Source organism: Geotrypetes seraphini, chromosome 1 (assembly GCF_902459505.1).
Source record: "Geotrypetes seraphini chromosome 1, aGeoSer1.1, whole genome shotgun sequence".
Taxonomy (NCBI): domain Eukaryota; kingdom Metazoa; phylum Chordata; class Amphibia; order Gymnophiona; family Dermophiidae; genus Geotrypetes; species Geotrypetes seraphini.
Genome location: NC_047084.1, coordinates 510,752,499 through 510,776,658, shown reverse-complemented (window position 1 = coordinate 510,776,658; position 24,160 = coordinate 510,752,499). Strand labels below are relative to the sequence as shown.

The following is a 24,160-nucleotide window of genomic DNA, read 5'->3' as shown; positions in this document are numbered from 1 at the left end:
CATCGGGGCCTATTAGAAGGTACTGCTGTGAACTTCACTTAAAAAGTGCCAGAAGTATATCTCACCATAACCCCCTTATAATGTATGATAAGCTGCAAGGATTTATGGCAGCTGAAACCTAGTTTAAAGCTTGATGCCTAAATTAGGCCAAACCAGGTGTATTCTGCAAAAGTGTGCACAAATTCTTGGAATACCCATGACCCAACCATGCCCCTCCCAAGGCCACAGCCCCTTTTCATTTGTGCACACTAGAATGTTTGTGCACTTTTTTGTAGAATATGCTTAGCAAGATTTGTGCATAAATTCCAATTGCTGGCGATTAGTGTCAATGATTGATTATATTAGTGCCCAAATTACCAGTGTTGATGTGTTTGTTATTCAATTAAATTGCACGTGGAACTTGGTTGCGTGCCCAAATTTCCATGCACAATTTTGAATGCCATATATACAGCAGAATCTGGGGTTTATGTCTTTGTAAGAGGTATGAAGGTAATTGTAGCCACAGTAATAATAATTGAATAATAATAATAATTTTATTCTTATATACCGCCAAAGCCATGAAAGTTCGAGGCGGTTTACAACAAGATGTGCTGGACAATCAGCAAAGAGTTTACACTATATTGTTATCAAATATAAGCCATGATGATTCGAGGCAGTCTACAACGAAAGGAGCTGGACAAACAGCGAAGTGGTCACAATACAAAGACATCGCATACAAGCTTACAGAAAGGAAGAAAAGGAAAGTTTATAAAAAATTCTTAAGTTACAGTTCGATTAAACAGATTCGTTTTTACAGATTTTCTAAAATTGAGGTAGGATGAGGAATGCGTGATAATTTTACCCAGCCAATCGTTCCATTTGCCTGCCTGGAAGGCGAGCGTTCTGTCTAGGAATCTTTTGTAGTGGCAGTGGTATTAAAACAGAACATTAATTTGTATGCCCCACTGAAATCACTGATGTGTTAATTACTTGCTAATATACAATTGCAAAAACAGTGTTTCAACAATTTTAATCAGGTATGCAAATGTTTTATCAACCAAGCTAATAAGTAATAACAAAATAATTATTAAGAACCACACATGCTATAATTTGTTGCACATTAATGCATTTTTCTCACAACAATACTCCTATAGTCACAATTACATGACATGGAGGCTAGCACATGGCAATTGGCATCATGTGGACAGCACAGCATTGTTCAGATTCAGAGGCCTATGTTCATGTGAAAGAGAAGGAGAACGTGTAAGAGAGCTGTTTGAAGTGTTTTGTGCTTTTTGCTTCCTATCCTTGCCCTGGATCACAAGGAACATCAGTGGGATTTGAACCCTGACTTCTCTATGGTTTTAAGTTGTTAGGTTACACTTCTTTTATTCAAACTCATTACCTGATTGGACGGTAATGTAAAGGGACTGGGCATCTCGATGGAGGGTAAATTTATAATGTGGACAAGCGCAAATTGATACTTATAGAGAAAAAAATTATTATTATGGAGAATATAAAGTAATATTATTGGCTCAGTGTGTGACAACATTCAAAAAGGTACGTTAGGAATTAATAGGACAGGGATGGAAAATATCATAATGTCTCTATACCTGTACAGATCCATAGTGTGACTTCATCTTGAACACTGATAGTAATTCAAACAGACCTAATTGAAAGAATGTATTAAAACTAAGAGAAAAGTGGCCAAAATGACAAAGGGGATGGAACAGACCCCCCCCCTCTCCCAACTGTCTAACAAAGGTTAAACAGGGTAAGACTTCAACTTGGCTGAGAAAAAACATGATAGAAGTCTAAAATTAGGGGTGGGGTGGAATAGGGAACAGTTATTCACTATTTCAAACAATAAAAAAGGCCACACAGTTAATCTGAGTGGACAGTAACATTGGGCGACATCAAGGCCAGAAGATAAGTTAAAGGGGTGAAATAGGGGGTGGGATGAAGAGGGAAAGGGTAGCAACAGGAGGATAAATTTGATTGGAGGGTATTGTGAGTAGGTGATTTGAGGAAAGGAAAAAAGGGGCTGGGCATAGGATGAGGTGAGAAGGTAAGAAATTGGCGGGCTAGAGAAGAGAGTAAGGGTGAAAGAGCAAGGGAGGAGAGTAAAGTTTTGAGTTTGACTTACTGGTCAGAGTCAGGCCGTTGGAGTTAGCTAATTTTTCGCTGAGACGGTTTGGTGGGCCCGGCGGGGTAAGTTTTTCTGTTGGGGGCGCGTGTTACCGTTACGTGCTTGGTCCCTTTCACCCGCGGCCTGCTCGAGCTGTTTTCTCATTTCAACTGCTGTGCGGTGTGGAGCGAGTAGTGCGGTCGGGGCTGTGGGCAGTTGCGAGCAGGGTGTCAGGTTTTTGTAGCGCGCTACAGCGTTGTTTAATTTTCTTCACCCGCGGCCTGCTCGAACGCCAATACAGCGTTGTGTCTGCTGGTTGCGGCCGCGGGCAGTTGGGACTACGGCGCTGGGAGCTTTGTGAGGGGCGGTGCTTCCCTTGTGTGTCTGTGACAGCGCTGAGTTCGGTGCCTTCACTCACGGCTGGCTGGAGGGCTCTGTAGCTTGCCGGGTGTGTGCTGTAGGTGGGGCCGCTGGAAGCTGCCTGCACGGTGTCGGGTGTCTGTGCACAGACAGGATTGTATTCCTGACGCTGCTGTAGTGTGATAGACACAGTGCTCTATATATTAGCTGGTTTGGGGGGAGGATTGTGTGAGGATAGATTACAGGGATTGTGGTTGTCTGGGTGCCTTTGAGGCTTAGGGCTGGAGGTGCACTTTCTGGGGTACAGGTTGTGAGGGGGTTAATTTCCAGTGGGGAGGTTGGTTTGGGTGGTTAATAGTTGTTTTATTTTGTGGTTTGTATTGCAGGGAAATGGGTGGGGTCCGCAAATCAGGGACTGGGGGTAATCAGGGAGTTAAAGGAGGACAGAAGGGTAATTCTGGGGCTGGTAAGAAGGTTCCAGGGAGGGCTGATAAGCAGCAGCAGAAAGGGAGTAAGGATGGTGGAGGTAAACGGCCCGCTAAGCCCGCAGCCAAACAACGCATTCAGCCGGCTGTGGCTCCCAGTGGGTCGCATGAATCGCAAGATCGTGAGGTGGTTCCAGTTCCTGTTCCCTCCACTGTCGGTGCTGGGATTGAAAGTGATGCAGTACCTAGTACCAGTGTTCCAGCGATACCGCGGACATCGGGTGAGTTGGTTCTGTCTTTGCTTACAGCTTTAGGGGAGGGCCGGGGGGGTGAGGTGGGGGAGTCGTCGCTGGCGGGACAGTCGTCAGGTTTGCAGCGTTCTGGCAAAAAGGCACTGCGTAAAAGTTTGCGTGATAAAAAGTTTTTGAAGCATTTGAGACATGTGGTCAAATGCATGGATCGGGAGAAGCGTCAGCGACGATTAGTGGGAATGGATCCTTTGTTAGTATGGGAGTCTTCTGACTCGACGGGGTCTTCGCAGTCTTCTTCCTCTTCTTCATCAGAAGGGGAGGAGAGGCTTAGTCATTTAAGGATGACTGGGGAGGGGTTCCGTCCTAGTGAGGGTGGTGTGCCGGAATTATCTCGAAAGAGGCATACATTATGTGCTATCGCTCCTTTGGATTGCCATATTTCTCCAAAGTGGAAGAGAAAGATTTTGCGGGGCAAGTTTATTGATTTGTTTACTCTTTTAGCGAGGGAGGATACGGGAGCTCTGTCTAAAGAGGGTAATAAGGATGATACTAAGAAGAAAGGTGGCCGAGTTGCAAAGAATATATTTAATTGGTTATTAGGATTTAACGTGTTTGCTAGTGTTTTAGGTGAGGCTCGTCCTGATTTATATCCTGGGTTATTGCGTTATGCAGATCTCATTTTGAGGGCTTATACAACTTATGGTGGATGGTTTTGGCTTAACTATGATGAGCAGTTTAGGAACAGTCTGGTGCGTGATAAAGCGGATTGTTGTGGGGTGAGGGATGTTGATCTATGGTTAGCGGAGATGACCCCTTCTCGGGGGGCGTCCTTTCGGACTGTTGGAGCCACAGGTGGAAATTTGAGGGGTGGACAATTTCATGGGGGACCGGTCGTTGGAGGGGCTCGATGGACTTCCCCAGCTTTGGGATTCGGGCCTGATGGGGGAACAGGAAGGGGACTTGGGCCCAAAGGGGGTTTGGCCTCGCCAGCATGTTTTCAATTCAATGCCGGCCGATGTACTCGTACCTCCTGTCGTTTTCGACACTGTTGTAGCCAGTGTGCCGGAAGTCACCCAGTCTTTCGTTGCACGGGAGGCATGCAGTACGGTCGGGGACAATTTTCTGGACATTCAGGCTCCTTTGCCGCAAAGAGTGGAGGGCAAAGCTCCTTCCCCCATTAATATTATCATTTTACATCTTTGGTTGAATGTATATCCCAACAGAGAGGATGCTGATCTTTTAGGTTTTGGATTTTTGGAGGGTTTCCCGATACTGTTTGACGGGCCGCCCTTGCAACTCGCTCGAGAAATTCTCAGTCTGTAGCTTTGCATAGAGATATTGTCTGTGATAAGCTGCAGAAAGAGCGTAGTTTGGGTAGAATTGCTGGGCCTTTTCGGGTTATTCCCTTCAGTGATTTTGTGATCTCCCCGTTAGGTATTATTCCAAAGAAGGAACCAGGTAGTTTTCGGCTCATACACAATCTGTCCTACCCGGTTGGTTGTAGTGTCAATGACTTTATTGATCCACAGTTATGTAGAGTACAATATGCCTCGTTTGATGAGGCGGTGGCGTTGGTCCAGATGTGTGGTCAAGGGTCATTGATGGCTAAGGCGGACATTAAATCAGCATTCCGTTTATTGCCAGTACATCCCACTGCGTTTCCTCTTTTGGGTTTCCAATTTGAGGGTCAATATTATTTTGACAAATGTATGCCAATGGGATGTTCCATTTCTTGTAAATATTTTGAGGCATTTTCCACCTTTGTACACTGGGTGGTCCGGCAAGTGAGTGGGCGCAGTTCCATAGTCCATTATTTGGACGATTTCTTGTTTGTTGGGGCTCCGAATTCCTTGGAATGTGCTGATTTGATGTCCACCTTTCAAGCAGTTGCAGATGCATTAGGGATCCCGTTAGCACGGGATAAGTGTGAAGGGCCTGTGACATCTTTGATATTTCTGGGGATTGAATTGGACTCCGTTCGGATGGAATCCCGTCTGCCTTTGCAGAAGGTGCAACTTTTAGTGACGGCTATTGCATCAGCCCGCGCCAAGAAAAAATTAAGTTTGAAAGAAATACAAACTTTGGTTGGCCATTTTAATTTTGCGGCCCGAGTCATTCCGATGGGGAGAGCTTTTTCTCGGCGTTTGGCATTATTGTCAGTGGGTTTGAAGCGGCCGCATTATAAGGTTCGTCTGACACAGGAGGTTCGTCAGGATTTGGGACTGTGGCATTCATTTCTGTTGTCCTTCAATGGAGTATGTATTTGGCAATCTGCTGCAGTGTCTAGTTCTGATCTTCAATTGTTCACTGATGCTTCTGGGGGGGATGGGATTTGGAGTGTTTTTTGGCGGGGCGAGGTGTGCTCATCAGTGGCCGAATTGGTGGCGATCAGTTGGTCTGTGCTCCAATATTGCATTGCTGGAGCTGTTTCCGGTATGGGTAGCTTTGGATACTTGGGGTGCTCGGTTGGCTAACAAGAAAGTGGTCATCTTTTCTGACAACTCTGCTGTGGTTTCAGCTCTTAATCGACAATCGGCAAAATGTCCTAGACTCATAGAATTGCTGAGACTAATTGTGTTAGCGTGTTTGCATTTGAATGTGTGCTTGTCGGCACGGCATGTACCAGGCGTTTTCAATGAAATTGCTGATGCCCTTTCTCGTTCGCAGTGGTCCCGATTCAGGGCGCTAGCTCCTGCAGCGGATGGCTTCCCAACACCCATGAGGGAGGACTTATGGGATATCTTCCAGCGGGCGGTCAGCAGCTCTTGCACCGGTCCTTAGCTACTAACACTTGGAGATCTTATGCGACTGGATGGAGGCGTTTAATGTTCTTTTTGGACCAGGAGTCTGTTGGTGGTGGTTTTCCTATTTCGGAACAGACACTCGTTGCATTCCTCGTATATTGTGCTCATCAGGGATGGTCCTTTGGGATGGTGTCGCAGTCAATGGCTAGTTTAGCATTTGTCTCTCGTCTATATAAGTGGCCAATTGTCACAGGGACTTTTTTAGTTAAACAACTGTTAAGGGGCTATGCGCGGTCGGGAGTTGAATACCGACCTCGCCTGCAACGCCTTCCTATTACTTATGACTTGCTTGGTTTGCTGTGTGGTCAATTGTCCAGTATTTGCTCATCTGAGTATGAAATCTTATTGTTTCAACTAGCATTTGTAGTGGCCTTCTTTGCAGCATGCAGGGTTGGAGAGTTAGTAGTGACCTCTCAAAGGGCAGCTGGAGAATCTGGTTTGCTGGTTCAGGATGTTATTCTGGGGGAATCTTATTTGAAGCTCCATTTTCGTAGGTCCAAAACGGATCAGGAGGGTAGAGGAGTCTGGTCTGTGTTGAGGAGGTCGGATAATAGTGCGGTGTGCCCGATACATTTGGCATTCCGTTACAGTGAGATTCGACCTTCTGGGGGCCTGTATTGGTTGGAGCATTTGAATAGATTGCCTTTAACTCGTTATCAATTTGCGGCTCTCTTAAAGAAAAGTTTGACTGCCCTAGGATATGATTCCCGGGAATTTGGAACCCATTCTTTTAGAATTGGGGCAGCCACTTCTGCAGCGGCTGCTGGGGCACCTCCTGCGCTGATTCGGAGAGTGGGACGTTGGCGTTCCAATCAATATAAGGGTTATGTACGGGAATTGGCATAATTGAGTTGGTAGTTACTGATATGTTGTTAGTTTCTTTTACAGATCATCGACCAATGCTACCTTTGTCTCCAGATATATGCGTCTGGCTCTGTGGACACTCTCACATCTTTTGGGCTCATAAGCATGCCAGAGATTCTTCATAGGGTCACAATTTGGGCCTGGCTGAGTCTGGAGTCCGGATTCGCTGGCTTGGTATTCGAGGAATGATTTGGGAGCAGCTGTTGCCTACTTTGCATCAAGCTCATCGTTTCTCATCTCCAGTACTTATACTAGTGCATTTGGGGGGTAATGACCTATGCTCTGTCACAGGGGTGGCATTAATTCATCAAATTAAACAAGATTTATTGGCCATTGCATGCTCCTTTCCAGCAGCGCGCTTGGTATGGTCACACATTCTTCCTCGCCGTTGCTGGAAGGGTGTACGGAAGCCTGCAGCTATTGAGCGTCTTCGCAGGCGAGTGAATACTGAAGTGTCCAAGTTTATTGCTATGATGGGCGGTCTGGTCTTGATCCATGACCTTATTTCAGTGGATTGTCCGGGACTCTTTCGCCCGGATGGGGTACATTTATCGGCAATTGGGGTTAATATCTTTCTTAGTTCTATCCAGGATTTGTTACAAAATTGTTTACTGGGCTAATTGGCTGCAGTAGTGGGGGGAGCAGTGACAAGAAATTCTGTCACTGCTTGTGGCCTAAGGGCAGAGTCATTATTAGAGGCAGATGAATTTGAAGTACTAACAATTTTGAAAAGTAATATGTCCTCATGTGCGACACCGCCACGAGGTGAGGTGGCTTTACGACACCGTAAGTCACTGGGAGTTAAGGGAAAGTTGGGGATAAGTGAGCTACTGTCGATACCGATTAGCTCTTTGAAGAAATCATAATGGTTAAGTGTAAAGTTTGCTGATGTTTACAAATTTGTTAAAATTAATGTTTGAGATAATATGAAATAAAGCTGTGGCCAATTATTTGCCCAATATTTATGATTGTCCTGGATTATTATTTATAACTATGTGTGGTAATTCTGAAGGGCTGATGTATGAGTCCCAATGTTATAAACTAAACTAAACCTTAAGTTTGTATACTGCATCATCTCCATAAAGATAGAGCTCGACACGGTTTACAGGTAATTCAATAAATGAGGGAAGGACATAATAAGAAATTAGAGGTTATGAAGAGGACAGCTAGCTTTACATTTTAAATAGATAGCTATACGTTTTGGAGAAAAGCCAGGTTTTCAGATGCTTTGGAATAATTGGAATGAGCCTAGGTTCTGCAGCGAGGCAGGGAGGTTATTCCAAAGCTCAGTGAATAATAGAACTAGTAAACATGCTATAAAGATAATTCTAATAGCAAATCACAGAAAATATATTTTCACTCAGCACTTAAGTAAACTTTGCGGATGGGCAGATTAGATGGACCATTTTGCTCTTATCTGCCGTCATGTTTCTATAGTTAGGTTTAAAAGGGTTTTAGACAAGCTCCTAGAAGATAGGTTTATCAAGAATTTGCAGCCGTATACTCATAGACTTAGAAAAATCTGCTTATGAAGAAGGATTGGATCTTTTGGGGATCCCATTAGGTCTGATTCTTAAATTATTATGTTCTCATGTAATGCCTATAAGAGGTTAATGAATGCCTATTAAAGTGTGTGCCATTTATATTGTGCCAAAGTTCACCTTGGCACTGTAATTCACTATTTCCCTATTGCTGAGGTAGTTAACACTTCCCTTTAATCCACTTCACAATACCTAAATATTTTAATTATTTCAGATCATCAGAGGTTATAGCCCTACATAGACTCCATAGATCTTCATAAGTTCTTTTATTTCTTCAATTTTTCAATCAGTGCATAAAAATAAGAACAATTGAAAAAAAAAAAAGCCTGATGAAGACCTGTGTTGTATATATATTTCCCATAGAGGCTCTTTGATGTGTATGTGCGGCTATAACTTCTGATGATCCAAAATCATTAAAACAGTTAATGATTGTGATGTGGATTGAAAGTGAATGTCGCTCAATATCCACAAACTGAGCCTCTGGTGAGCTGTAGCAAGTGGCAAAGGATGCATCTGGCCAACAGCACCACACGATCCATCTGCGGGGGAACACCACAGCATCCACCTGGCGACAAGACCAGGCCCCAAAGAGAGAAAGCTGCCAGAGCGGCACTCAGGAATGGTGCTGTCCCATCAACAGTGCAACGGAGCCACGCTGAAGTTGGATCCCCTTCACCCTCAACGAAGAAGTTGAGGGGGCCCAATTCAGAGCCATTTGCTGGTGTCAACATCCCTCAAGCCCCCAGACAGATAGCAGGTAGGAGGCCCTTTGACCATTGGACCAGAGCCAACGGTCAAATTGGAAAAGTTAGCAATGAAAAAGATAAAACTTGAGGACCCAGATCAAAAGAACCAGGTCAAAACAAAGCAAACAAGAGATTAATAATGTATGCTGTCCATTGTTTAGAATGTGTGCCAATAGATAAGCAGAGCCAGCACCTATGTGTTCCCAAAGGTCTCATTCACTTTCTTATTGAACCTGAATTACTCAGTCATCTCAGAAAAATATAGGACTTCTCCTTCAAGTGATATCTGAGGGGCTTAATGTTAACTTGCCACTGCAATAAGTAAGAACACCAACCACTATACCACAGCTAACCAAACCATCCTTCCTCTAGGAGGGCAGGTGGGTAAAAAAAAGATGCCATTTAGGCCCTTTTTCACAAAGGCATGCTAAGCATTTTAGCGCGGATTTAGCGCATGCTAAATTAACGCGTGCGCTAACCGCTAATGTGTCCATAAGATGACATGCACACGTTAGCGTTTAGCGCGTGCTAAAAAGCTTAGGGCACTTTTGTAAAAGAGGGGGGTTAGTCATCCATTCCGGGGATCTAATAGGCAATGCTAGATAGTCTGCTCAGAGCACTAGGGTTCAATTTCATTGGCTGAGAGGCACATGGAACAGTGGCTCTCATCTCTACTTGTGCACACTTTGCAACTTAGACACTAGTACACTCATAGCCCCATTCATCTAATGATATGACCTACGACAAATTATAACTGGATAAAATGAGACCACAGCTTTATTACAAACCAAATAACAATTAACTAATACAACTTAATGATAATGTTACACCAAATTCACCCACATAACAACATCACAGACCTAATCAGACTCTAAATTCATCTACCCACTCAGTAGATTGAGCTGAAGTATCTATACGCTATGGTTCCTGTAGACTTTCCAGACAACATGTGATATCACTAGGTTCTAATTACAGCACCAAACATTGCTACCCTAGCATAGCTCAGCTATTAACAGGACTCTAAGGCGGTCTATCTCATAGAGCCTGATTCATCTCATACTTTTGATATTTGAGGGACATAATCCTAACCTACCATTTTTTTCACTCAACCCACTAGTTTTTCTTGACAGCTACTAAGAAAAATATTTATCCCAATGTCAGATAAGTGTGTACAAGCCCAGACAATTCACTGTCATTAAACCTTTTAACAAGCCCAGACATTTGGACATTTCCCAATGGACTCTTTTCCAAATTTATGCACTTTCTTTTTCTTCTTAGTCTCTTCTCATACTCATCTAGGTAAGAAATAAGACCATATTAATTGTGCATGTGGAATGTTAGTACCAACAGAAATTAAGGGCCTGACATTCAAAGCCACTCATTCAGGCAGCAGTTATCTGCCATCCAGATAAGCACTAACTTGGGTCATAAATGAATCTCCAGTGTCACCATCTGAACAATCAAACAAAAAAATGAACACAGTATAATCTTTTACAGTGACATCAAATTTATAATAATGATGAAAAAGACCAGAAATACCCCGGTGTCTCAATATTTTGAAGACACATTTAATGGGGCAAAAAGTACTATGAAACCTCATTATAATTGTGCCTTCACAAAAAGTGACCTCTTTCTTTTTACTTTTATTATTTTTTATTATTTAAATTTTATGATACTTTTACTGAGATCTTGCTTCAAACAGATATCAATACTTGTAAATATAACTGCGTATTGCTGAGCAATCGATTATAAATAACAATGCCTTCACATCTGAGCACTTAACTTATTCCCGACGGTGGCCTATCCGTTTCACTCCTTGGCTTCCTCAGGGGATATGCTTAAAGTGCTGCTCATTAACACTAATGCTCACAGAGAGATCGGGCAGAGAGATTTTTCCGGCAAGAAAACTGTGTGAGCAAATGTACTGTGAAGAATTCACAATATGAGCAGCACTTTAAATATATCCCCTGAGGATGCCATTGAGTGAAATGGATAGGCCACCGTCGGGAATAAGATAAGTGCTCAGATGAGAAGGCATTAGTTATAATCGATTGCTCAGCAATATACAGTTATACACAGTATTGATATCTGTTTGAAGCAAGATCTCAGAAAAAGTATCGCAAGATCTATATAATAAAACTGCAGCAAATATTTATTTTGTTCTCTGAAAGCAAGTCAGATATTAAAAATAATTAAGATGAAAGTTACTCACTTAACAGATAAATTGTCTGCAGTAGATTCTCGTCTTCATCTTGAGCAAAAATAGAAGCTTACTGATGATGCGGCATTGCCACAGCGCATAGATCGTAGGGACACTTGGCAACTAGAGACAATCCTAGAAGATTTTGGAAACTGAAATCTCCTCAATAATATCCATTTACTTAGATTATAAAACTATGGAGATAACAATCCAATACTGTGCTTTGAGTCCTAGCTCCCAAAAGTGTTAAACATGAAATTTGAATGGTTCTTCAAGACTGAAAGAGTGCATCGGGTCCCAAGTCGAGCAATTACGGAACTGCAAAAAAAACACATACAGCTGTGCTTAAAGTTCTGTTTTCCCCAAGCTGAAGTAATTTTAGCTAAAATAAAAGTATTTCATAAGATTCTCTGGTAAGATCATTATAAAGCCAGTTTTTACTAATGACACTGCAGAAAAGCACTGCCGGTTTCTGAAGCACAACATGGTTATATGGCACCAACTCACATGAAAATCACATCCCAAAATCACACAAAAGTTCCTAGAACACAAAACGTGAAAAGAATGGCCACTTCTTTTTTTTTTTTTTTTAGTCTTATACAACTGGCTATTATATGTGCTATAAGTAATATGCAATGATGACTGCATTACTTTTACAAGCAGTGATCGTTGCTGTTCTTTAATGATTTTCCTTTCTTTCTAGCATATTGCTGAGTTCTTCAGACTGTTATAGTTTCACCTTCTGTGAGTTTTCACCCCCTTAAAATGGTACCTTGTGTGATGTTTGTTTACAACCATTGGTTATTGGGAGAGTGGGTATATATAGAAACATAGAAACATAGAAAGACGACGGCAGAAAAGGGCCACAGCCCATCAAGTCTGCCCACTCTATTGACCCACCCCATTGAGTGCTAGTGACCTAGTTCCTTAACTTGACCCTCGTAGGGATCCCACGTGGATGTCCCATTTATTCTTAAAATCGAGCACGCTGGTGGCCTTGATCACCTGCACCGGAAGTTTGTTCCAGTGATCTACCACCCTTTCCGTGAAGAAATACTTCCTCGTGTCACCATTAAATTTCCCCCCTCTGAGTTTGAGGGGGTGCCCCCTTGTGACCGAGGGTCCCTTGGGAAAGAATATATCATTTTCCATCTCGACGCGACCAGTGACGTACTTAAATGTCTCAATCATGTCACCCCGTTCTCTGCGCTCCTCCAGGGTATAGAGCTGCAGTTTGCCAAGTCTTTCTTCGTATGAGAGACCCTTGAGTCCGGCGACCATTCTAGTGGCCATCCGCTGGACCGATTCAGCTCGAAGCACATCTTTCCGGTAATGTGGCCTCCAGAATTGCACACAGTATTCCAGATGAGGTCTCACCATGGTTCTGTAGAGTGGCATTATGACTTCAGGTTTGTGGCTGATGAGGTGGAGGAAGGAGTTGGTTTTCTGTTTGTATGCATGTGTTGTCCTTATAAATCCAGGCTTTGGATCAGTTAACTCAACGCAACTTTACCCTTCTCAGTCTGGGGTTCGGAAAGATCACTCCACAGAAACAGTTATGGCCTCCCTTCATAACGACTGTTATTCCGATCTTGATCATGGTTCTGCTGTTTTACTCATTTGTTTTAGATCTTTCATATGCTTTTGATTTAGGGCTCCTTTTACGAAGGTGCACTAGTGTTTTTAGCGCAAGCACCAGATTAGTGTGCGCTAGCCAAAAAAACTACCGCCTGCTCAAGAGGAGACGGTAGCGGCTAGTGCACATGGCATTTTAGCCCACGCTGTTCCACGCGTTAAGGTCCTAATGTGCCTTCGTAAAAGGAGCTCTTAATTATTTGTATCTGTTCTAAATCACTATTTGGTATGGCATCTGCCTACCTGGTTTCACATTTTTCTTTGGACTGTTCTAACAGATCCACACGTCAAATTTATTTGTTCACTTTTCCAACAGTAAAAGCTTGTAGATATAAAAGATTTTTTTTGATAGAACCCTTGCTTTTCAAGCTGGCAGAACGAATGACTGGTTGGGTAATATCTTTATGCATGTGCCTTCTTATCATACTTTTAGAAAATTAGTAAAAACCCAGCTGCTTTATCAATTTATAATTTAAGGTTTACTGTTTTAACTTTTTAACTCATTTTTATTCTTATTTTAATACTGTATTTCGGATGATATGTATTTTTCTACTGCTTGTCCAGTATTTCTTGTTGTAAACCGCCTCGAACTATTATGGCTTAGGTGGTATATAAAAATAAAATTATTATTATTATTATTAAATTATTATTCTCTGCTTCTGTCATGTCTACAATCTTTAGGAATTTCAGGTGCAGTATACAAATGGTTTTCCTCTTTCCTAACTAAACATGGAGCTCCTTTTACAAAGGCGCGCTAGGGTCTTAACGTGCGGAATAGCGTACACTAAATTGCCACACGCGCTAGCCACCACCGCCTCCTTTTGAGCAGGTGGTAGATTTTCAGCTAGCGTGCACTATAGCGCGTGCTAATCCGGTGCGTGCGCTAAAACCACTAGGGCACTTTCGTAAAAGGAGCCCATAATGTTTCTGTTTCCTAAGCTTCTTCAGAATCTTCCATGCAGAATCTCCAGTGGAGTCCCTCAGAGCTCTGTTCTTTCTCCTTTGCTCTTCAATCTCTTTCTTTCTTCAAAGTACTCCCCTTGGGATGCTATGCACAGATGCCAGTACCTAGTCTACCCTTCAAAGCAATTTTGGAACTCTTTTTCTGAAATGTCCTTCAGAGCTGTTGTTGTATTACCCTTGATGTCCTGAATGTCATCAAAATATATTCCTTCCAATATTTCCTTTATCTTTGGGTAAAGAAAAAAGTCATTGGGGTCCAGATCAGGTGAGTTGGGAGGGTGTTCTACATTTATTTGTTTTCTGGCTAAAAACTCTCTTGTAAGTGTTGTGTGAGCTGGTGCATTGACATGATGCAAGAGCCATAAGTTATTGATGAAAAGTTCAGGTCATTTTCATCTTTTTTTACACAGCCTTTTTAACACTTCCAAATAATGAACTTGGTTAACTGTTTGCCCAGTTGGTACAAATTCATAATGAACAATCCTTTGGATATCATAAAAGGCTAGCAACATTGTTCTGACTCTTGATTTGGACTGGCGGCCATTTTGGGTTCTGGAGAATTGGCTTAAGTACCTGATTGTAAAACCGCTTAGAAAGCCTTGATAGGCGGTATATAAAATCCTAATAAACTTAAACTTAAACTTAAACTTAAATTGTGCACTTTGGTTGTTTTGTTTCATGGTCATATTGGTACACCCATGTTTCATCACCAGTGATAACACAGCCCAAAACATTGACTTGCCTCTCCAAAAGGTCTTGGCAAACTTCAACTCTTCTTTGCTTTTGTTCATCGGTGAGCTCCTTTAGGACCCTTTTTGCACACACCTTTCTTATGCCAAGATTTTCAGTTAAGATTTTCCTGTTTCTCTAGCGATGTTTACTTGGTCTGCCATGCTTCTCACAATCAGCTGATGATTTTGATGCACAATTCAACAAATTTTTGCAATGTTTTTGTCAGTTCTGCTCGTTACTGGCCACCCTTACCTTTCTTCATCAGTGATGCTTTCTCTTCCCTCAGAAAATTGTTTAATCCATTTGTGAAGTGTCATTTTCTTCATGGCATTATCCCTTTAAACTTGGACTAACATGTCCCTGATTTCACTTCCACTCTTGCTGAGTTTAACAAGAAATTTAATGTTTGTTTGTTGCTCTAATTCAAGCTCTGACATTTTCACAATGGCACACAAAAATACCCAACAACAATAATGAAGGCAAGACACTGCCACACGTTGACATGAACACAACTGTGAGACACTGATATACCAAGGTTTTGAACCCTTACCAAGTTGTTTATTCAGTGCTGCTAACATAAGCGCAGGGAGGCAAGTTTGCAAACTTAATTGTCAGACCTCGTTTATATTAATGATAGTCTTCTATTGGTTCCTCTTGATCCCTCCAAGCCAGATTTTAGTATAATTCATACTTGCCCCAGTAAGATTTCAGAATGGCTGGTAAATCGTCGCCTGATATTAACCCCAGAGAAGACTGTGGCTCTTTGGATTATGGCACTGTCTTTGACTAAGGGCCGCTGCTTGAGTGGACTGCTGGGCATGATGGACCACTGGTCTGGCCCAGCAGCAGCAATTCTTATGTTCTTACTCCAGACACTGTTCCTATTCTTGATGGTTCACCAATACACCTAGTTAGTTCTCTTTGATATTAAGGAGTCTGGATTGATAGTGTGTTCACATTTCAAAAACAAATTTCTTCTGTTACACAGTCCTGTTTCAATTCATGTGGGCTCATCAGATCTGCTCAATGCTCTCATCAGTTTGGTAGATAGATATGTTACATTTAACTCCTCAGGAATTAGGAGAATATCATCTGTATAAGAGAATAGCCAGTCCCTAGAGTCTAGATTTATTGAGTCTAGTGTTGTCATGAAGATATTATACGAGTATAGTAAAGGTGAAATCTGTGATCCTTGAGGTACTCCTCATGGTGGTGTCCAGAGCTCAGAAACTTGCTGAAACCTGATGTAAATGCTGGCACTCTCATTAGTGTCTTGTTGCCCAATAATTTTTTAAATCCCAACCACTGCTGGTCATTACTCAAAACAGTATTCTTTTCACATTTCTTTAAGCATAGGTGTCCCAAATCATTTTCACAGTATTCATACTCTCTGGGCACATTTTGACGCATCAGAGGAAAGGCCAAGCTAGGGCTAGCTACGAGCAGCCTGTTTTGAGGTTGCCTCCAGCTGACCGGCTGCGCTCGGGTAAGGAAGGGAGAGAGGGAGGGAGCAATGGAGTTTGTGGCTGAGGACCACTGCCTGCTTCTGCCACTTCAGGGCTTGAGGAAGGGAGGAGGGCTTTGCAGCTAAGGACTGCTGCCGCTCTGGTGCTTTGGGGCGGGGCGAGGGGATGAAATTGAAAGTGTGTTAGACAAAGCTTCTAACACACTCTCAGTTAACCAGATAAACAGTTATTCAGTATCCACCAATCCCCGTGGGTGCTAGATAACTCAGAATCTATTGTATTTTCTTTCTGTTTAATGCTTCTAGGGCTGACTGGAGATTCTTGGGCTATTTCCAATTTGTTAGAAACTTGTTTAGGGAAAGATAAATAGGCACCAGTTTCAAACCCTCTTTCCAGTGGCAGTTCTGGGTTTAAAAGTCATCTTCCTAGGTCTGGGTTTAGGGACTGGCTTATTATCTCTTGTGACTCTCCATGTCCTTCTGTACCTCCCACATTTTCCCTGCATACATGTAGCAGTGTTTCTTAATCCTCCAACTAGTCTGATGTTCAGGATATCCATAATGAACATACATGGAATAGGTTTTAATGGACTACCTCTATTGCAGGTAAATCTATCTTATGCATATTTATTGTGGATCCTGAAAATCTGATTGCCTAGTGTGGTATGCCAAGAAGGGCTTGATAAATACTGCCTTAAAGAATTTCTAGTTAGAATGGAATTTCCTTTCCCTGAGCACAGAAGGCTTTCAGAGAATGTTTTATCTTAATGATACTTGGAAATATTTAACATTTTGGCTGCACAATAATGGATTGTTTAAACCAGAAACAATAAAGTACAGCTCAACAATTTCTCATACAGAATCAATAAAATGCTTTTAAGTGCAAGCTGGTGATATGTAACTAACCACCACATTATTAGACTATTGATAATCAAAAACTAATCTAAAAGATGCAATTTAAGCCAGGGTGCATGGCTTTTAGCTATGTAAAAGAACAGATAGCATTATGGCACTTTCTGCATGTATCACTTGTTAAAGGATCATTGATTGTGCTAAATAATATTCATACAAGAATATTAGGTTACACAAAAAGAAGCAAATTGGGAATGTTTTCAACTACTTCACGGACGTAAACTGGAATAAAATAATGTGACTGCTGCATTAATTGATGTTGACACAGTAAATTTTAGAGCTCCCCCCCCCCTTTTATGAAGCCGTGTTAGCGTTTTTTATTGTCGGCCGCAGCGATAAAAGCTCTGACGCTCATAGAATTCCTATGAGCGTCGGAACTTTTACTGCCACGGCCAGTGATAAAAAATGCTAACGCGGCTTCATAATAATAATAATAATAATCAGCTTATATACCGCAAGGCCGTAAAGTTCTATGCGGTTCACAGTAGTTAAAAAAAGGGGAGGGGAGGTATTTGCTGTTACTATCCAATTGAATGGTTATATACTGAGTGGAATGAGATTATCTTTAAACATAGCAAAGATACAGACTTTGTAGCTCAACCACACACTTTTTCATGTTCAAAAAGGTTTGTGCTGTAAATCAACCATTGTTTGGGGGGAAAAAAAGGGGGTACCAGATAACTGTTAATGATGTCACAGTGATGTAGACTTTTGTCTGGGAAGAACTGTTGGAGGCCTATCACATGTTCCATCCAACGTCACAAACAGTCACCAAACTCAAATAAGAGCTGCAGATGTTCTGGGACAGGAACCAATAACAAGGTTGCTAAGAAATTCTCAAAGTAACTAAAGGCCTAGGTTAAAGCTGGGGGTGGGCACTTGAAGCTTCATTTTACTGTGTTTTAGCTCAAATATTTTTAATGTGCAAAAAAAATCACTAGTTAGTAATGATAAAATGTCAGTGTAACATCAACATAGCTTAAAATAATTAAATGTTGTTTAATAGAAATATGTAGTGATACCAGACTTCCAGATTGACCAGGACATGTCCTCTTTTCAGAGGACTGTCCGGACATCCAGACGGCTTTTCCAAACCTGGCACTTTGTCCAGGTTTTGAAAAGCTGGAAAGATCGGGGCTGAATCTGGAGACTAGTCTTTCAATGCAGTATAAAATATAGGGCCTCTTCTATCAAACTGCGCTAGCAGTTTTTAGCACAGAGAGCCGCGCTGATTGGCCTGCGCTGCTCCCGATGCTCATAGGAACTCTATGAACGTCGGTAGCAGCACGGGCCATTCAGCTTGTCTAGCGCAGTTTGATAGAAGAGGCCCACAGTGTTTGAAATTGTGGATGTAAATGTTTTTGTACATCGCTTAGATTTAAGCAATTTATAAATTTTATAAATAAATAACTTGTGATTATTAAAAATGCCACGAGTTTTCTCCTGTAATCCATGGTCACACCTCCTTTTCAGCTGTGTGCTATTTAAATTAGGCACGCATGTTATAGAATAGGGCATAGAGCAAATGGGAGTGTAACTTCTAATTGCTGCCAATTAAGTGCCAGTCATTTCAGTTAACTCCAATAATTGATTGCTAGTGTCAAATTGACTAGTTTATGTGCACATCTGGAATCATTGGCCGATATAGAATCCAGGGAATAATGCACTGCTTTGAGCTAGTCTTTCTTTCCTGAGGTTGTACCGTATTAGGTATAACCACAAATCATTCATCTACTTCATCTGTGTCTATTTTATTTTATGAGTTTATTAAAGAAACTAGCTTTATAGCCCGTTACATTAACGGGTGCTAGAATATATGTGTGTCTGTCTTTATTTCTTTCTCTCTCTGTCTCCTTAGCTGCTTTTTCCTGTCCATTCTCCCTTATTTTTACCTCCCCTGTGTCCACCACCACCCCTTCACTGCTCCCCTTATCCAGCAGCAGCCCTTCTCCCTTTGTTTTACCTCCCCCCTGTCCATCAGTACCTCTTCCTGCTCCCCCTGTCCAGCAGTAAGCCCCTTCATTTTTCCCCCGTGTCCATCATCACCTCTTCCTGCTCCCTCTGTCCAGCAGTAGGCCTCCCTTCATTTCCCCACCTGTCCATCAACACCTCTTCCTGATACCCATGTCCAGCAGTAGGCCTCCCTTCATTTCCCCCCCCCGTGTCCATCAGCACCTCTTCCTGCTCCCCCTGTCCAACAATAGGCCTCCATTCCTTTCCCCCCCATCCATCATCACCTCTTTCTGCTCCCTCTGTCCAGCAGTAGGCCTCCCTTCATTTCCCCCCCCCTGTCCATCAGCACCTCTTCCTGCTCCCCCTGTCCAGCAGTAGGCCTCCCTTCATTTCCCCCCACTGTCCATCAGCACCTCTTCCTGCTCCCCCTGTCCAGCAGTAGGCCTCCCTTCATTTCCCCCCCGTCCATCAGCACCTCTTCCTGTTCCCCCTGTCCAGCAGTAAGCCCCTTCATTTTTCCCCCGTGTCCATCATCACCTCTTCCTGCTCCCTCTGTCCAGCAGTAGGCCTCCCTTCATTTCCCCACCTGTCCATCAGCACCTCTTCCTGATACCCATGTCCAGCAGTAGGCCTCCCTTCATTTCCCCCCCCCGTGTCCATCAGCACCTCTTCCTGCTCCCCCTGTCCAAAAATAGGCCTCCATTCCTTTCCCCCCCATCCATCATCACCTCTTCCTGCTCCCTCTGTCCAGCAGTAGGCCTCCCTTCATTTCCCCCCCTGTCCATCAGCACCTCTTCCTGCTCCCCCTGTCCAGCAGTAGGCCTCCCTTCATTTCCCCCCCTGTCCATCAGCACCTCTTCCTGCTCCCCCTGTCCAGCAGTAGGCCTCCCTTCATTTCCCCCCCTGTCCATCAGCACCTCTTCCTGTTCCCCCTGTCAAGCAATAAGCCTCCCTTCCTTTCCCCCCCCCTGTCCATCATCACCTCTTCCTGCTCCCTCTGTCCAGCAATAGGCCTCCCTTCATTTCCCCCCTCCTGTCCATCAGCACCCCTTCCTGCTCCCCCTGTCCACGGGAGTTAGTACAGGGCCGGTGTCTGCCATTCTCCCCAGAGTCCTTGCGCCCCCCCTTCCTGCGGACCCGACTACCTTGGCGATTCAAGCAGCGTGTGCACCAGTCTTCACACGCTGCTTCGGGTCCTTCTACAGCCCTGATTTACTCTGGCACGTCCCTGATGACATCATCAGAGACGCAGCAGAGCAAATCAGGGAAGTAGAAGGGCCTGAAGCAGCGTGTGAAGACTGGTGCACATGCTGCTTGAATCGCCAAGGTAGTCGGGTCCGCGGGAAGGGGGGTGAGCGGAAAAGGATTCAGACTCCTGTGGTCTGTCGCGGAGGGTGGCCAGGCTCCATTTCAGTCGCAGGGAAGGCTCACTGCCCCAGCTCCTTACCCGTCCACAACCCGGGCCAGGTCTCCCGCGCTTTCTCAGCGGCCCGGCTCACTCGGTGGTTTTTTTTTGTTGTTTACCTGGCCCTCCGCTTCCTGCATTCCCTGCTCTCCGTCAGTGACATAATAAGCGCGCATGCGCACTTGTCTTGACACATCCCGACAGAAAAGGGATCAGGGAACACGCGAGGCAAGTGCGCATGCGCGGCTAGCATTTTATTATTTAAGATACTGCCTTTCTATAGAACAAACAAAGCACTTTATTCCCTTCTGACTAAACTCCACAGGGCTTTCCTCTCCCCTTTATGAAATTCAATTCCACACCATCTCCCTTCATAAGGGAATCCTTTCCCCACATTATCTTCTCCTAAAGTTAAACTTCTGATTGGTACTTCTCTTTTGTCCTTTGGCTTCTAACTCTTTCATCCTTTGGCTTGTAACTCAGTTTTCTGAATTTTTTCTTTTCTTTGTAATCAGGCAGAGGGGTGGGTAAAAATTGAAGGGAGATAGGTTCAGAGCAAATGCTAAGAAGTTCTTCTTCACTCAGAGGGTGGTGGACACCTGGAATGCGCTTCCAGAGGAGGTGGTAGAGCAGAGTACGATTTTGGGTTTCAAAATGGGATTGGACGAGTTCCTGAAGGAAAAGGGGATTGAGGGGTACAATTAGAGGATTACTATACAGTACAAAATGCTTTAGAGTAATAGATCACTTACAGATCATTGACATGGGGGGCCGCCGCGGGAGCGGACTGCTGGGCATGATGGACCTATGGTCCGACTCAGCAGAGGCGATGCTTATGTTCTTATGTTCTTACTAAATAGTATTAGAGCGATTCATAAATTTTATATAATATTAGATTAGTTTTAACTATATGGTCAAAGCAGTACATAATTTTACTTGTATGAACATGTTACTTTCAACATTAGCTCATTTTGCATTAAATGCTCTGATGTATTACTGTATATTCAGGTTATCTATGTACTTCCCTTGCTATCATTCATATTAAAATCAATTTTCATACTGACCATGCATGCAAAGTCAGTAAGTACCTTTTGTCCAAATACTTTGAATTAATTTGGAAAGTAAAAATACACTTTGGACATTGCTAGAGATTTTCCTATCTGTGTGGATACTTATTTAGCCAGATAAACATTGGCACTTTAAAAAATATATAAGTATATGAGATGATTTGTTGCCTACCACAATCCTCCTTGCCAATAATAATATAATATATATATAATATAACAGTTTATATACCGCAGGACCGTGAAGTTCTGTGCGGTTTACAATAATTAAAAGATGTTATAGATTGAGTAGATTTAACAAAGTTAAAAGCTAGTGATTAACAGCTCTAGGGATCAGTTATTGTGGAATGAGATTGTGCAGGTTAGTTGCCTAAGTACTTTAGGAACACATATGTTTTTAGGCGTTTTATAAATTCCCCATAAGTAGTAGATAAATGTAGCTGTGGTGTTACAGTTTGCTTGCACTTTTACCTACATTTAGGGCTCCTTTTACGAAGCCGTGTTAGCGTCTTTAGCGCATACGACTTTTAATCACACGCTACCCCTGCACTAGCCAAAAAACTACCGCCTGCTCAAGAGGTGGCGATAGCGGCTATCACGTCCGGCGGTTTAGCGCGCGCTATTATGCGCGTTAAACCGCTAACACGGCTTCGTAAAAGGAGCCCTTAGAGGGGCATTTTCAAAAGGATCTCTAAGGCAGAACATCCAAAATGGATGTCTCAAATGTATTTTTGAACACTTTATATTTGAACTCTATAGTTGCGATTTTGCAAGTTTGCTGCTACTTTGAGTATTACATGCACTAGTTGACTAGTGACTGTTGCAAATATCATTTCAATAGTTAGGTTGGGACAGGAGGTTTTTGATCCAGTGAGGTGGTTACCCTTTCCAGTAAGTCTGCTTAGCTTTTGCAGTGCAGCATATGGGAATCTGAGGCTCTTTTCCTCCTTTAATCAAATTAAATTGAAGATAAGATAATAAATGGTAAAAGAAGATTTTTCACATTTCAAAGCTGATTTACAGATCTGAATTGTTAAAAGAGGGGTATTAGTTGTGGACATAAATATTTCTCCACATTCAGTAATCATTGTTGGACATCCAGATTTCAGGCCATCTTTAGTCCCACCCAAAACATGCCCACATACTAAATGAATGTATTGCAGCATTGGACATCCCTATTCTGCATTTTCAAACTTGAGATTTGGATATTTGAAGCACATGGACATCCATGTTGGTCTTTTGAAACATCTAAAATGAGTGCCAAAGTGTTGAAATGCTCAAAAAGTCCTTTTTCTGTTCATAAAGCATTGTTTTGGATCTTGGTTTTGAAAATTATCTTCATTGTACAGTTGCTTCTAGATAAATCTGACTTACATTCTATATTTTCTTGATTGTCTTTATTATTTTTTGCTGCGAGGGTAAAAAATGCTAAACAAGCGCATCAACTCATGGAATGGCGTCTGAAAATTTAATTAAGTTAATCATGTACTTTAATACAAAATATAATTAGAGAAAAATGCTTTCATCTGCAGTAATTATTACCATCATCATTGTAAATGAGCCCTTCAAACTACTTGAACGAAGAGGTGTATTTGGTAAGCTAATATTACGTTCTCTATGTTCTTTCAGGTGCCTACCTAACTACTGTGAACATGGAGGAGAATGTTCACAGTCCTGGACCACATTCTACTGCAATTGTACAAATACAGGCTATATGGGAGCCACATGCCACCACTGTAAGCATTACTGTCAAACACCTTGCATTTTTAGTATTAGCAATAATTTCACTATTGCAAGAAACTGACCCCTAAAAGGTAAATACAATAGTACATTTTAGTGGGACTTGGCTATCTTCTTGATGGGGCCAATATTCAGACCACATCACCCCATTGTTGCAACTGGAACATTGGAGCAACGTATTTATTTAGTCATTTGATTATTTAGCCCATCCTTCCAACAGTGCCCAGAACAGGTTACAAAGTAACATTCATAAAAATAAAACATACAACAAAATGATCATATTTGTGTACTGCAGAGTAGGGTTCCTGTTATCATAAATAGTGGTGTGCAACAGATAGGGTATATTGTAGTTGAAATCACCCATTATTACTGTTATCCAGTTTGTTAGCCTACCTAATTTCTGATAACATTTCAACATTTGTCTGTTCATCCTGGTCAGGCAGATGGTTACACTCCTATCACTATCCATTTCCCCCTTAAACATGGAATTTCTACCCATAGGGATTCAAAGGTGTTTTTCTGCTTCTGTAGAATTTTTAGTCCATTCGATTCAAGGCCCTCCACTGCTACACCTCCACTGATTTGATCCATCCTATCACTGTGATATAGTTTTTACTCCTGTATGACAATGTCCTATTGATTAACTTCCTTCCATCAGGTCTCAGAAATGCCTATTATATCTATCCTTTTATTGAGTACAATATATTTTAACTCTCCAATCCTGTTTCTTAGGCTTCTGGCATTTGCACACAGACATTTCAAACAATGTTTGTCATATTTATTTACAATTTACATGATTTAATGGGACAAAGTACACAGAGAAAATGTTAATTATCATTTATAGTCTGCGGGTTTTCAAAGAGGTCAAGGCAGATGACTTTATGCAAAGTCACCTCAGGAACAACTATACAAAAATAGACAAATATACCCCCTCCCTTTTAACTAAACCACGATAGCATTTTTTAGCACAGGGAGCTGTGCTGAATGCCCTGT

The 24,160-nt window shown here is 42.4% G+C and overlaps 1 protein-coding gene across 1 annotated transcript in view; it reads left to right on the top strand.

The window, feature by feature from the left end:
* CNTNAP4 (contactin associated protein family member 4) overlaps positions 1 to 24,160 on the top strand; it is a 503,646-nt gene that overhangs the window by 304,590 nt on the left and 174,896 nt on the right. The window contains exon 11 of the mRNA XM_033962929.1: positions 23,057 to 23,163. Coding sequence (XP_033818820.1) covers positions 23,057 to 23,163 — 107 coding nt within the window. The remainder of the gene's footprint in view (positions 1 to 23,056; positions 23,164 to 24,160) is intronic.